Below are 15,102 nucleotides of genomic sequence, written 5' to 3'. Positions count from 1 at the left end.
TTGGGCCTGTGTTTTTTTTTTTTTTTGTTTGTGTTTGTTTCTTCTGGTTTGGAAATGGATGAAAACGTGCATTTCGCTATAGGGTGCCATTTGCTTTCTCTCGGCTGAATGCTCGTCTATTTGCATAAGAGTCCGTCGACTTTGTGGGGTTTCAACCTCACGTCTCTTTATTGCTCCCGGGGCTGGAGGGGGAGGGGGGCAAAGGAAGATTAGGAAAGGCCTCGTCCCCAAACGCCATTGGGTCAAAACAGACTCGTCGCAAGCGCAGAACTTTCTGCTCTAATGCTAATCGGTTGGGGGCGCGACGATTTGGCGAGCCTCGAACGCAAATACATATGTGGATGGATCATAGCTGACGCCGAGTCACCCTCCTCCGATTTGCTCTGTTTCCTCCTCCCCAGTTTGGCACCCTGAGTAAAAACACAGAAGGGGTGTGGGTGGGGGCGGGGGGGGGGCGAGAGGGCAGAGCAACGCTCGGACAAAAAACGACTTCCATGTTGGGTCGCGCTCCACTTTGGAGCCCGCCGACTCATTCGAAAGCGATGGAAAAAGGTCAATCCAAAGAAAAGAAAAGAAAAGATAAAAAAAAGGCTCGTTTCAAGCTGATTGGACGCTGCTCATTGAGCATGTGCCCCCCTCCCCTTTCCGAAACCCGTTTGTCACAAAGAGTTGGTCCGACTACTGAGTCTAAGAAGGAAAGCATGCGTCGGGTGCACTTCTGTCACCCATAACTACAGAACCCATGCAAGCGGAATAAATCTCCCTCCTTTTTTATTGGGGGGGGGGGGGGGTTAGGGGGGAGTGGGGGCACTTTGCATTGGCTACGCTTTCCACCCGCAGACCTGAGGGTGGCACAACATCGCAACAAAACGCAGTAGTGGCAGGTGGAGATGTCATCTGAGAATCCCGCGGCGGCGGAGGGGCGGGGCGGGCGGGGGTGGGGGTGGGGGGGGGGTCACTCGAGCAGGGAAAGACGGCAAGAAAACGAGAACTTGGCATCTTGACAGTTTTGAGGGACGCGCGGACGCTGGACAAGCGTTTGGCTCTTCCATCTGCTCGGGACAGCAAAAAATTGAGCAACCCAAAAACCCACAACATAGTCACGTGGCATTTGGTGGGACAAACATCAACAATTACGTTGGGGTGGGGTGGGGTGGGGGGGGGGCAAACAGAAAAAAGCGACTTCACCCGAGGATTGCTGCAACAAAACAGGGATGTGGACTCTCAAGCGTTCATATTCAATTTCGGAGGAAATAAAAATGGCACCTTTGGCTGCTTGGCAAAGAAACGCAACCGTGCTACATGTCGGGCAACGTGAAATATGAAACGTTTTCCTCAGAATACACACCAGAGCACGAAGATCACAGCCTCAATCAAGAATACTCAATACATCAAAACTGAATGAGGATCATTTCGTCATTCAGTACTGAGTAAAGACATTTTCGATGGAGACGAAAGAACCGGTCTGGTCATGGCTGCCATTTACAATCTGGAATAAAAAAAAAACAAAACACACACACACACACGGGAACTCATCAAATTGTTTTTGTGATGAAAACCCAAGTAAAAGCGGGATCATGAGCGAGGGTGGTTATTACACTGTAATACTTTCTTCCCGTTGTTATTATCCTCCTCGTCATCGGTCAGCTGGAATCGACTTTTCCTTGCATGTTTGTCAGCCTTGCAAAAAAGTTTCTCGGCACCGGTGGCAAAGCGCAACGTCGCTACATTCAAAAAACAAAAAAAACAAAAAAAAAAAAAGAAAGAGGAAAGCAACTTGTTCCTGGGTGACTTTTACAGTTTGACATTGCCGTGTGGCAACCATAACATGCTTTAGCAAAACCTTTATTTATTTATTTATTTATTTATTTATTTTTTGTGGGGGGGGGGCTTTGAATCAAAATAAAATACTGCTTTGATTTGACGGCGCGTGGCCACTACTGCTTTGTTGTGTCCGCATCGCCCACCCTTGACTCTCTCTCGGTACTTTACATGCACATAACTCATTTTGATCCCAGTTCTGTACACTATTTACAAACAATACATCTGTACTTCTTAGGCATTCAAAGAAAACTATACAAATATTCGTTTTTGTCTTGTACCTCTTTTGGGCCATTTTTTAAATGAATAAAATAATATATTTGTAAAATACAATCCCCTTTGGGTAAATGTATCTTTTTTTTTAATTATTATTATTTCTACGTTCTTCCAGCATTCTTTTATGTACAGAAATGTCCGCTCATTTCGCAAAAATATGGATTTGTCACCCCCCTTTTCCTGGGACACTCTTAGGGACCCCTGGAAGAATCTCCAAGATGTCAAGGCAATGTATGTGAGCTTCCCCTCAAAAGCCCTCACAGGCTCTCAAGTTTGTTGAAAAAAAAAAAAACAACAACAAAAAAAAAAAAACAACAAACGTAAACTGACCAGGACCCCAACTGTGACGACAACAACAACCAACAAAAGACAACCGAGGTTTAGCCTGCCGTGAAAAGACCAAGACCGTAAAACACGCGAGCAAAGTTTTGTTTGAAGCCATAAATCATGCAATTTTTTTTTTGTCCCCTCCGTGATTGGATTCAACGAGATAGAATCCGGACCTACGGCAGGCATGGAGGGACAAACGCAATGGAAGAAATTCAAGTCATAAAGCGACAACAGGCAACGATTCGCCGGCCCATTCGCTGGCCCGACTACATTCAGTTGCGGCTCGGCTGCGTGGGCCGAGATGGCTGCTGACCCGACTCGGTTATGGATGGGAAAAAAAAGGAAAAAAAAAATCGAAATCCACCATTGCAGGAACTGATCGCCCAAAAATGTGAAACACAATTAAGAGTATTCCAGCGAGGTCGTCGTCGTACGCGGTGTCGGTGAAAAATTCAGCAGCAGCCGCCACATTTATTGGCTTCTTCGGGCTCGTCCGAGTTTCTCTTCCGTCAAGTCCAGAAAAAGTGAAGGGGGGGGGGGGGTTTGCCATGACGCATACTTGTCTGCAACACCCCCTCCAACTGAAAATGTGGGTGGTGGGGGGGCAAATTCTTCGTTACTTCTCCTGCAAAATGTCTTGGGTCCAAAGGGGGAAAAAAAAAAAAAAAAGAGGAGTGAGGTCACATTGCGAGGGGGGTCTTGTGAGCGGCCTCATGTTCCCTGGCCCTTCTCAATTCTTTCACCCTGCAACACAGAAACAGAAAAACGGAGACGCATGAACATCCCACGGTCCGATTCCACGTCCGCTTCGAAGCTCTGCGAAAGGAGTGATGAATGTGCACGTGTGTATATCTTGTAAACTTCCAGCCAGTCTGAAACATCCCCATCCACGATTCGACAACTTGTCGCCGAGCGTTCATGTTCGCCGTTGACGTGTCAGAAAGGCGGACACAGCCAACGTGCATATACGTGTACATCTTTTTAATCAACTTTTGTTTTCAGGTTAGGTTATAACGTACGTTAGCTCCCTCGATGTAGAAAAAAAGGGGAACTATGAGACCGGGGGAAGGGCTTTTCCCTGTAAGTAAACGCTGGCGCATTTATCACAAGGAGACTTTTCGGCACGGGGGAGCGCTCAGACCGTCGCACCGGGTTTGTGCAAGACCCTGACAAAAAAGCCCAACAACGTATTGGAACCGTCAACCGCGGTGCCTGCGCTCGGCTTTAAGTTCTTCTTCGTCGTTCGTCGGTGCGTGTCTGCTGCGGGATGGCGCACGACCCCGCCCGCTTATTTCTGCAGATGAGATCAACAGACGGGTGACGAGTCAAATAAATACGAGAGGAAGTGAGCAGGAAAAACCCGACCGTCGTGTGCAAAAGCGAGAGCGTTACGGACCGCGACTCAAATTTCCCGTCGTAGCGACTTTGGTTGCTCCCTCCTTTAATTTGTCACCCGAACGTTTGGACCTTAAGCAGTTTTTTGGGCCTTCAAGAAGAAGACGGTTTGTCGTTCTCAGTCCGTCGGGTGGCAAGAAACGAGACAAACAGCCGGCCAGCGAAAGAGAGAGCCAAAAAAAAAAAAAGCAACGGGCCCGTGTAGCATGCCTTCGGGCCCAAAGTTGTCGACGCGTGACATGCAGCAGAATCATACGTGGTCGGAAAGAAGAAGAAGCACCTCCCGCGCTCTCTCAAACTGTCTTTCTGCGGAAAGCAACCAAACTGAAGTCAAATCCTTCCAAGGAGAACGACCCGGTTCGGTGCGGCCGCGGCTCCAGCTGGCAGCCCTCATGCAAGCAGGCATCAAGCAAAAGTGACGACGGGCGACGTTGCTCGGGAAGAGAGGAAGCAAAGGCGGAAAAGGAGGACGAGACGGGCGGGGAGAAAAATGCAAAGGGCCCAAAGCGCACGAAAACGTCATCGGACGAGAGAGAGCGACACAGAGGCACGAACTGAGTTGCTGAGGCAGCACTCACCCGCTTGAACAGTCTATGGTCCATCAAGGGGCTTGGCGGGAACAGCAAAACAATACCACACAGCTATTAGCACACAGTTGGCACCCTGCAGGGATGGGCGCGAGGACAGGAAGGGGTGGGGCAGTTACAGTGAGGATTGGGGAGCTTCCGACCACATCCAAGCAAAATAACACGCTTAAAAAAAAAAAAAAGACTTGCGAGACGGGAAGGTCTTTTTAGCGGATTAGCTCAGGGGCGGCGCAAAAGGACATCACGGGTGGGGCCTACCTGTGGCGGCAGCGACGGAGAAACCGCATGATCTTCCTGGCAGCTTGATCTTGCCTCTTACTGAGCCGACTACTTCTGAAGGAAGACAAAAAAAAAAAGTGGAGAAAAGATCCTTCAAAATGACTCCTACTCCATTTCTCTTGCCATCGACTCCATGGTCAAATAATTGAAACCCTGCTCCTAAACTTGTAGCCTTACTCCCTTTCCACCTGCTCTCTTGGATGCACAATATATCGTAATCATCGCATCAAGCAACTCCCGAGCTTTTCCTGTCATAGTCCCAACCTTCAAAGTCCCTACACACAGTTGTAGGCTCTGTGCATTCCTCTTCTTCTTCTGCCGACTAAGCCCCTTTCCTCCTCTTCTTTTTTGTCTTCGACCCACATTATCTGAATTTCTACCTACGCCTTGCAGATTAACAGTGCCGGGGTGGGATGTGGGGGGGGGGGGGGACCGTTGATCCGGCGTGCGGTTCTTTTGACGATTTGTTTTGCGAGGTTTTAAGCCAGATGCCCTTCCTGACGCGGCCCTCTGCATTTATCCGGGCTTGTGCCCCCGTTTGGGCTGCATTAAGGTGCTCCCATGAACACTATTCATTGTTACTGGTTACAACCAGCAGATGGAGCTCATTTTATTTGCAAACACACAAGTCCGCACCAGCCACTGAAATGAGTGGAGAAGTTGAAGACTTTAAAGTTAGAGCAGGAGCTTGGAGCTTGATGCAGGTTTTCAACGGTATAAGTGATTGTTGCAAGCTAAGCCTACGAGTATTTATAGAAAAACCGTGTGCTGGAAATAATTTCATCTCCAAAACGGGGGCAACCGCAGATAAAGTTTGGGAACCACCGAACTAAGTGCCCCAATGTCAAGACAAATGAAGCGATTTGACTTCATACTGACCAAAATGCTGGCCGAGCTCGCGTGTCTCATTCCAAATCGCGTGAAAAGCCAATCAAGTCAACGGTGGAACAATAAACTCTTGGAAGCTTTGGAGTAGGCGCCTGCCAGTGACCACAGACTGGGTGGGAATTCTCTGGCGTCTAATGTCACTGGAAGAAGCTTCTACCTGAATTTGTGCTGCACCAGGGCAGCGGCCGCCCCGCGGTGGCGAGGCTGGAGCCGGCCCAAGGCCTTGTAGCTGCGGTAGTATTGCTGAATGAGGACGGCGGCCCTCCTGCTCTGCTGGAACTTCTTCTGCTCGTGGTAGCTGCGGAATTTACTCTGGATAAGGATGGCGGCCTGCGTCATCTTCTTATAAAGTGCATACTGCGTGCAAAAAAGGAGACGGAAACATCACGGTCTGGTTTTAAGAATGACTCGAGCTGCCGCTTGGCAATACTGGACATTTACCTTCAAGGCTATCCACGTAAGCTTGCGTTAGGGGAAAAAAAAAAAAAAAAAAAAAAAAATTATTGTGAAGCACTGTGCTGATGGAGCAACACGTGAACTGTGATCCATTTTTGTTTATAGATACTCATATCAGTGTTTCCATCGGTGACAGCAAGTGGAAAACAAGTACAGTGGAACTGGAGTTTTCCTGTGGCCTCTGTTTTCTTACAATCGGTTTGGGCTTTTTTTTTCTTTTTTTTTTTTTTTTTTCAGATTTTGGGATTTTATGCCAGTTTTGATGAATTCTCCATTTGAAAATAACTCATCCTCCTAACTTCACGACTCGACCACTCATTTACTGGAATCGAGTACCGGCCCAAAGCGTCCCGTGCACATGCGCGCCTTCATCAGAAGCCTTTTGAAATTTTTGTATTTATTTATCGAGTTCGATAATCCACCGTGTGGCCACAGAAAGTTCCAAAGTACTTTGATAAAAAGAAAAACAAGAAACACCTTGTTGTCCTTAACAGTGAATTTATTTCACAATGGATTTGAAACGATATTAACTCTTTGTAAAATGTGTTTTTGTTCGTAATTTTGAGTATCTGGAACTGACTACTTACATTGACATTACTTCCTATTGGAAAGATGAGTTATTGTTTGCATTTTGTTTCATACGACTTCTCGGTTTGATCGGACCTTTTGGCATGAATGACTCGTGAAAAGTGAAGTTTCACTCCAGGTTGACTGAAAACTCCAACATGGACTATCTCACCTGTTTGTATTTCTTGTAACAGCGCTGAATAACAGCAGCAGCTACTTCCTGTTGGTCTCTAAGCGGCCGCCCCTGTTGGTGAGTAGAGCGGGACGGGTCAGAGGTCAAGTCATGAAATCGTTTGCCACCTTCAACACGAGAGGCTCGGTCCGGTCTCTTGGTCTCTTCGCTAGCTTGCGTCCAGCCTGAGCAGGAAGCTGCGAGTCGACGGTGAAGATCAACTGTTGAGTTGCCAAATGTCCCCGTCGGTATTAGCTTGGAGATATGATAGATGATAAAAGGACAGCACACAGTTGATCAGAATAAAGAAAGCAGGGAAGAACAGAACCGATGGGAAAGGTCTTTCGAGAGCTCGCGGCAGCGGCGGCGGCAGCGGCAGCGGCAGCGGCAGCAGGCTCCGTTCACTTAACCGCGAGTACCGGGAGGAGCGAAGTGGAGGGCAACGCAAAAGGACATGCTCTGCACAAGCCGGGTTCCCATGCTAAGATCACAGGGACATCTGTGCTGGGGGATGTTGTCACGTGTACATTAGCAAAGGAGGAAGCAAAAAAACAAGACCGACTGAGGAAAGTGTTCAGTTTGATCAGAAACAATGTTGCATTCCCACACCGACGTTGTTTTTCTTCTGGCTGCAGAAGTTACAGCTTCTTACTACTTTAGGACCAAATAAAAGCAAAGCCGTCAACGTCTGTCCAAAACCACACGAGGGCTACAAGTACAGTATCTCATTTGTACTGCACGTGCAGGTGGAGAAGTCTGTACCTTGTACTTGCGGAAGGCAGTCCGAACGAGACGGGCGGCCTCGTACAGCTCTCTCTGTTCTGGATCCGACAGAGTCAGCTGGGCCAGGTCTCTTTCCACTTTGCTGTTGGAGGCATTGATGAAGTCGCTCCAGTCTGCCGGTGTTGGAAGTGTGGGCCTCTCCAAGGGCCCCTCGCCCAGTGGAGAGCCCCCAGGACTCAGACCGGGCTTGGACGATGGGGTCAGTACCTCGTTATACAGAGATCTGCGGAAAGATGGGGAGCAGGGTGGGGCGGGGGGCGGGGGTTCTGTAACTTCAACCGCATTCATGACAGAATGGTAAAAAAAAAAAAAAAAAATGACTGCCCTGCTATATTTAAGCACTATCCAACTTGCGCTACTTTTGTTTAACAAACAATAAGTAACCTATCGGTCTTGCGGAACCTTTTTGTTGAGGATCCCGTCAGAAAGGCATTTTTACAAGAACGTGCACAAAAGGCAACGCCGAAGCCAAGGTCGGTCCTTACCGCAAGTGCAGGATGCCGGGCAGCTGCTCGACGTCTCCCAGGTAGTTGGCCAGCCAGTTCATGGTGTTGTCGATTCCTGATGTGTCTGCTGGCAAAGAGTCGGCCGAAGTGAAGGGCTCCCTCTTGATCCTCTCGGGTGTCGCCTCAATGATGTGCTCTGCCAGAGTCATCATATTGGCCTGTTTTGGGGAGACAAAAAGGAAGGACGAGAGCTCGGGGGACAAAAGACGACTCGTAGACGAGTACGCTCGCTTCACTGCTAAAGCCGGCCGACGTTGTGAGGAGTGCAAAGTTGGACGGAATCAGCCGAGAAGACTCTCACCTGAAGGTTTTCCATCTGCGCGAGACAGTCGTGATTCCCCAGATCGTCGCGAGCGCCGGACAGCATTTGCGCGTCGGCCAGGCTTCTGTCTGCCGCGACCAGCCTGCCCAGCGGCTCCCGCTGGCGCGACCGGCCGACCGACTTCTCGTTCCCCTCCGCGCCCGGGCCCTTCCTCCCCGTGTGGCCGCAGGAGAAACGCTCCCTGCCGCTCCATCTGGCCGCCCCCGTGGCCCCTCCTGTTGACAGCCTCTTCTCTGGGCTCTCTGAGGGTTGGCTCTTGGGACTCGAGGTAAGCTTGTAGAGCTGCTGCTGCTCCAGGCTAAGCGGGACCGACATCGGCTTGTCGGGCCGCGTCTGAAAGGGTTGCGGGTTGGGTTTGTGCTTCTTAGCCAGCGGGAGGTCTCTTCGAGCCTCACTGCTGCTGTAGTAGCTGGAAGGCTCTGACCTGGGCCTCCTCAAGTCTGCAAAAGCATCCAACGTTACTGTTAGCTGGAAAATGAATTCAGATAAAAGGCCGAGATTTTTTTTCCAGCTCGATTTGTCGTGACGCCAAGTACAGCGGTGCCTTGAGATACGAGCGACGTGAGCCGTCGTTCGATCGATTTTTTTGGCTTCGACTTGCGAGGGCAAACTTGCGATAGCAGCGCCGTGTTAAAGCTGCTGTAATGACTCAACAAGCAGCAGTTTGGCAGACGATTATGAGCAAATATTTTTCAAAAAAGAAGCTTCAAGGACTGTATTGGAACTCTCTGCGGTAGCTCATTTGTCAGACTGAACATGGCGAGAATTACACATTGTCCATTTAGACCAGCCATGTAGCTTGGCCTTTAGTCCACTAGCTTAATGCTAATGCGAAAACATAATGGGAAACATCACATCCACTGGCTCCTACTGTACGCGGAGGTGCTGTAACCAGTAGGCGACAGATATTTACACACCAACACTGCAGCAACACATGTAGACAGCCTGTGTAGCAATACTCACGGAATATATTCTTTATCATTTGCGAAGAGTGACTCATATTGCTGTTGTAGTGAGAATCTGAACGTTGTCTCAATGTACAGTCCATCCGTAAGTCACACACCAGAATGAGAAGCACGATCTACATTGACTTGAGGGAGAAGGTGTGACAAAAACCCTTGAATTGGTCATTAATTGTATGCTTGTATATGGTGTACTATTAGACAATGCTATTTGCTGCTTTTCGGGGCGGAAGCCGGGATAGATTAACGGCCTTTCCATTTACTTCAAGGAAGACAGATGATTTGTGTTTTGCGTTCCAATTGGGTCAAGTCTTCCCTCAAGGCACCGCTGCGCTAGAAGAGCTACCAGCCTGGATTTTGGCCGCTGTTGCTGGGCGCGGTTGTCGTCGTAGCGGGACCTGCTCGCTTGCCATCGGGTGCGACCGCGCTCTCGTTTCCCCAGCTGAGCATCCAGCCGTCCGCGGCGGGGGCGTCCGGCGCCGGGGAGAAGGACATGCGACTTGTCGCCGGCTGCTGCTGCTCCTCCCTCTGCAGTTGTTCCAGACATTCAGCCAGTTTGGTGTGGCCGCGAGAACGGGCGATGGAAAGAGGCAAGCGACCCAGAGAATCTGGGATTGCGAGAGCCCGTCGGTCCCATTTGTACAGGACCACGGCGGCTTCCAGGTGACCCAGAGCGCACGCCCACATCTGGCCCGGTTGGGGTTGGAGGAGCAGAAAAGAAAAACAGCTCAGCAGGATTCGATCACACCAGAGTCAACATTTTCCACACGCGGCCGTCAGACTGGAAGCGGCCTCCTTCCCCGAGTACTCTCATCCCTCCTGACGCCTTAACAAAGTTTTTTTTAAAGCAGCAGTACCGTACAGAAGCTGCATAAGGCACGCTCATACAGACACAACTTCAAGATGAATAAAACAATATCGGCCCAACGTAAACAACAACACAAGACTGCACAACACAACAGTAACAAAGTTCCAAACTTAGCAAATTCCACGCGAGTGGAAAGTACGACACGCTTAGTGAACGCACCGTCTGAGACCAAAACTTTTGTGAGTCGAGACCGAGACAGCGAACGAAACCATAAAAATCAATTTGAAAAACCATGACAAGGTGGAAAAGACAGATGGGGATATTATTGTGAATTTGTGAATCAATTACAAAGAAGCGGGCTTTCATATTTCCAGTTCATACTTGGCCTGGTTTGGTTAGCAAAGCATTTGTTTGTGTGCAGTTAAAAGAACATTAGTTGGTTGACATTTTCCTTGTAAGTTTGCAAAAACACAAATAAAATTGTGCTTGCTCAGACAAATGAAAAATTGCTCCGGAATATTAACAATCCGCCCTCCCCCGTCATGACCCCACGTCTATTTTCTCCATGAGCGCTTTGCCTGGGGGGAAAATTTATCCAGCAACACGGATCAGAAAAAATAAGGCATCCCCCTTCGGAGTAAGTCTACTAGTGTCGCCGTGCCAGATCGGTGCCGGCCGGTGTCGACGGAAAACCCAGAGTCCGGTCGGTCTGCCGACGAGGCACGACCAAAACCTCCCAAACGTGGTCTCCGGACCGCTCTCGAGTCTTCCAACACTACTACAGAGACAAGAACGGCACGGCAAGAACTCCGTGAGCGAGTAGATAACCATCTGAAATATTGCTTGCCCCATACGATAGGCAGAGCAATAAATAATAAATGGAAATGAATAAATACAGATAAACGACTGCGTCACTCTCCACGTTGCATTTCCGTCCTTCCTGCTCGTCTTCCACGAACGTCATTCAAAAACTAGCGAGCACCCACCGGATAGCAACCTGAAACCTTTCAGTCGAGGAAAAAAAAACCCAAACGATTCTTTTGTATGAAGTAAATGACACCAATCGTTAGTGTTGACGTGTCGTTTGTGGTGCGCCATACTTTTGGGACGGGACGTGTCCTGTCGGGATGTATATCTATATCTATATATATATATATATTTTTTTTGTTGTTGTTGTTTTTGTTTTGTTTTGTTAGGCGTAGTGACCTCTCGGCCATTCCCATTGTTTGATTGAACGACTTTCCGTCGGAGCGAATTGCGAATGTGCTTTTCTGTTGCTTGCTCACGAAGGCGTCGGCAAAGTGAAGTAGGCCAATAGAAATTGAAGCGGTTCCAGTGCCGGCCTCGGTGGCTGTCGGCACCGACCAAGCCACAAGATGCTCGGCTTTCTTACCAGAGGTGTGCAGGAGAAGTGATCCACATTGAGAGGGTCCACTTCTAATTCCAGATCGATGCTATCTGCATGCTTGGTGCTGTATTGGAGACGGAAAAAAAGAAATAATGATACTTGCTATGCAAAGCCCATCAGTCATATTTGGTTCCCACCGCCACTTGATGAGCGTCCGGATGAGGGTGGCGTAGCCCTGGCCGGCCGCCAGGTGAAGGAGCGTCATGCCTCGGAAAGTCTTGGAGTGGATTAGATGTTTGGACTTGGCCCAGCAGGCTCGGCTCATCATCTTCTCACAGACCACCACCACGCGGCTCTCGAAGGAGCTGCCGGCCTGCGCCGGACCCGATCCGCACTGCCAAACACAAGAGTCCATCTTTATCGGCCTCGCCAACAACGCGGCCTCCGCTCGGTCCAGGTCGGAATCAAAAGTAGTTTGATGCTTCCTCCGTAAAACATGCGCGCAATAACAATGGGAGCAATCTTCTGAGAGATGGCACGTCTTTACATTTGATGCACCTCTCGGCGGTCATGGGATCGAACAGCCTTTGAGAGTTTGCACGTATGCGTACTTTGTTATTCACATTTGGGCCAATTTCCACTTTTACTCCAGTGGATTCTCCCCATTTTCGACCGTTTTCTATCTGCACTGAGATAAGTTAGCAGGAAGCAGTAGCAGATTTGATTCCAAAGTGTTACGTTCTTCTTCGGGGCACCCGACGGAGTTTCCAAGGCCTTTCGGCATCTCTGATTTTCAATTGCCACGCGTACAATTCAACTGGATTTTTTTTTTTTTTTTGGTCGCGAGTTTGTTGTCACATTCTGCCGGGCCAATTAATATTCTCTATTATCCATTCCTCGTGCACTCACTGTAGCGGTCTCACCGCGGCGCAGCATCTGCACATCTGTTGTTGACCAATACTGGCCACTCACGTGCCCGAGTAGCATCTGCACCATTTGCACAATCGACATTGCCCCAGATTAGGGCCTGCAAGCGGAGGGTCGCCGGTGCGTATGTCAACGTTGTCTTTGTGGGCAAGACACTGCCTGCATTGCCTCTGGATGAACGCAGCTGTAGCTACACACTGCTACGTGCGACTGAGGAGTGACGGACTAGCGCATGACATACATTGTAAATGGCCTTTCTTTGAGGGCCTGGAAAAGCACGCATGACTGTCACGCATTCTTCTTCTTATTATGCACAGAACTATCAAATAATTGAAAACAAAACCATAATAAAATGTCCCGCACAGCAGTAGCGTCGCGTCCGCGCTGTTGTTTACCTGGGCCTGGCCGGCGCCGTCTCCCCCTCCGCCACCTGCGCCCGCCGCCCCTCCTCCGCCTCCGCCTCCCGTTCCTCCTCCGGTTCCGCCGCTGCCGGCGCTGCTCTGCTGCGGGTGGCTGGCCATCTCTGCCATCCTCCTCTCCATCTGCTCCAAACGCTCCAGGATTGACATTCTGAACTGGTTATCTGGCGGCGGGAAACGCAGCAGGAGCGCAAGTGAGCCCGCGAGCCCCATTCAGACGAATGCACGTCCTCGCAGTCGTACCCGCGCACGCGCTCTTGTATCCTGACGTGATAAACGATCGTACGGCGGGCGCCCGATGCCTTGCTTGGAGCTGGCGAAACCCCTTGAACCATAACCATCAAGCATTTGTGACACGCGAGCAGTAAATGACCAGCTCCCCCCCCCTCGGTATGACAAAGCCCGCACAACCATCATTAATCTGGCTAAAGAGTCACGGAGAACAATAGCATCAATCCCGAACGTCGGCGTAACGAGACGCGTTGCCAAAATGATTCTCCGACGTCCATCCATCACCCGTTAAGGGGCCCCGTCACCAAACTGCTGCTTTCTCCGCCTCCGACTCCGACCGAGCGACGACGGTAAATCGGCCCCCTTTTCACACAGGCCGTGCGGGACTCTGCACGGAGCGCGCGAGTGAAGGCCTCTCCTAACCCATTTTGCTGATTACGTTCAAGCCATTGAAGCCGAAGAGCCCCCAAGTCCCTGCTTCCCTTCCATAAGCACATAAGACACTGTATGGGGGGGGGGGGGGGGGTTTCCATCAATCACAACCGTATCCAGAGCCCTTGACGAATCAAGATGGAAGTGCATTAGCCTTGAGAGCGCTTAACGGCGGCTCGTATCTCGCACTCTACACTGGAAGCCAAGAGGAAGGAAAAAGCAAAATTGTTCATTTACACGTCATCAAAATCGTGAACTCACCACACGAGTAGGGCAGTTATCATCAAATCTTTTCAAACTTGATTATCCGATTCAAACTTTGAGTACTACAGCAATCAACCACAAATAAAAATATAAATCTGAATTCATCCCTTTTCTGAGCCGCTTATCCTCACAAGAGTTGCAGGAGTGCTTGAGCTTATCCCAGCTGTCATCGGCAGGACCCTGAACTGGTTGCCAGCCAATCGCGGGGCACATATAAGCAAACAGGAAATCGCACTTGCAATCACACTGACGGGCCAATTTCGTCTGGAACGAATGCATGGAGAGGAGTGCAGGGAGGAAACCCCCGCAGGCACGGGGAGAACATGCAACCCCCACACAGGCGGGGCTGGGATTTGGACCCCGTTCCGCAGAACTGTGGGGCAGATGCCCTAACCAGTTGCCTCACTGTTCCAAACAAAATCAGCCTCAGCGTTTGCAACATTCGCATATCAGGTATAACCCCCCCGCTAACTACCCTTCAACTCATTCATTCATCCATTATGGTATACATACAGTATGTAGATTCCATATCTGTGTGTTAACAATCATTTGGAGACGCTCCTCGTGTCGTTTTTGGCAACGCTTTCCCACTGGCCCAACAGCGCGTCCATCTGCAGCGAACGTGGCCAGCGGCCAAATGTTTCCGGCCAGTGCAAATTGATTCCGGGCGCTGTAAATATGCTTTTATAAATACTTTTCATTGCCTCGGTGCAGCAATTTTTTGCGTCAACCAATTTTAGTGCTCCACTTAGGTTTTTTTTTCCCTCTTTTTTTTTTTTTAACAGCCCTGCGTGCAAGTGCTGGAAGGTTTTATTATGAGGCCTTCTGGAACATGAAATGGAAAGTGTGCGACTGTCAAAACTTCAGTCATGTCAGTCTAACCTTTATTTGTAAAATGAGTAAAAAAAAAAACAAAAAAAAACCCCAAATCAACCCTCACTGGCCCCATTTTGGACCTCTAATTGGATTTTTTTTTCTTGATTGACCACAGCAACTGAGGAAAAACAACAAGTCAGAGGGAAGGCGGGGACACACGAGGGAGGGATCCCAAGACAAAATGAGAGTAAAAACAGCCGAGAGGATTCAGAAGCGGCAGCGCGATAAAGCTGTAAAGTGTTGGCCTCGCAGTTCTGAGGTCCAAGGTTAGATCTCCGGGGACTCCGGTTTCCTCCAACATCCCGAAAACATGCAACAATATTTGGACACTAAATTGCCCCCAGGTGGGATTGTGAGTGCGACTGTAGTCGCCACGTGCCCTGCGATTGACTGGCGACCAGTTCAGGGTGTCCCCTGCTTCCTGCCCGTTGACAGCTGGGATAGGCTCCGGTG

General features: G+C 49.6%; 1 protein-coding gene across 3 annotated transcripts in view; it reads right to left on the bottom strand.

The window, feature by feature from the left end:
- Nucleotides 1-885: 885 nt before the first annotated feature.
- Nucleotides 886-15,102, bottom strand: part of camta1a (calmodulin binding transcription activator 1a) — a 193,907-nt gene continuing 179,690 nt past the window's right edge. For all 3 annotated transcript variants that reach the window (XM_061847447.1, XM_061847453.1, XM_061847462.1), the window contains 11 exons: nt 12,823-13,010; nt 11,698-11,894; nt 11,546-11,624; nt 9,695-10,031; nt 8,362-8,822; nt 8,040-8,218; nt 7,534-7,777; nt 6,772-6,843; nt 5,734-5,933; nt 4,668-4,742; nt 886-3,171 (listed from right to left, as the gene is read on the bottom strand). In XM_061847447.1, coding sequence (XP_061703431.1) covers nt 3,108-3,171; nt 4,668-4,742; nt 5,734-5,933; nt 6,772-6,843; nt 7,534-7,777; nt 8,040-8,218; nt 8,362-8,822; nt 9,695-10,031; nt 11,546-11,624; nt 11,698-11,894; nt 12,823-13,010 — 2,096 coding nt within the window. In that variant the 3' untranslated portion in view covers nt 886-3,107. The remainder of the gene's footprint in view (nt 3,172-4,667; nt 4,743-5,733; nt 5,934-6,771; nt 6,844-7,533; nt 7,778-8,039; nt 8,219-8,361; nt 8,823-9,694; nt 10,032-11,545; nt 11,625-11,697; nt 11,895-12,822; nt 13,011-15,102) is intronic.

This window comes from Syngnathoides biaculeatus, chromosome 2, assembly GCF_019802595.1.
Source record: "Syngnathoides biaculeatus isolate LvHL_M chromosome 2, ASM1980259v1, whole genome shotgun sequence".
Taxonomy (NCBI): domain Eukaryota; kingdom Metazoa; phylum Chordata; class Actinopteri; order Syngnathiformes; family Syngnathidae; genus Syngnathoides; species Syngnathoides biaculeatus.
This window is presented reverse-complemented; position numbering and strand designations above follow the sequence as displayed.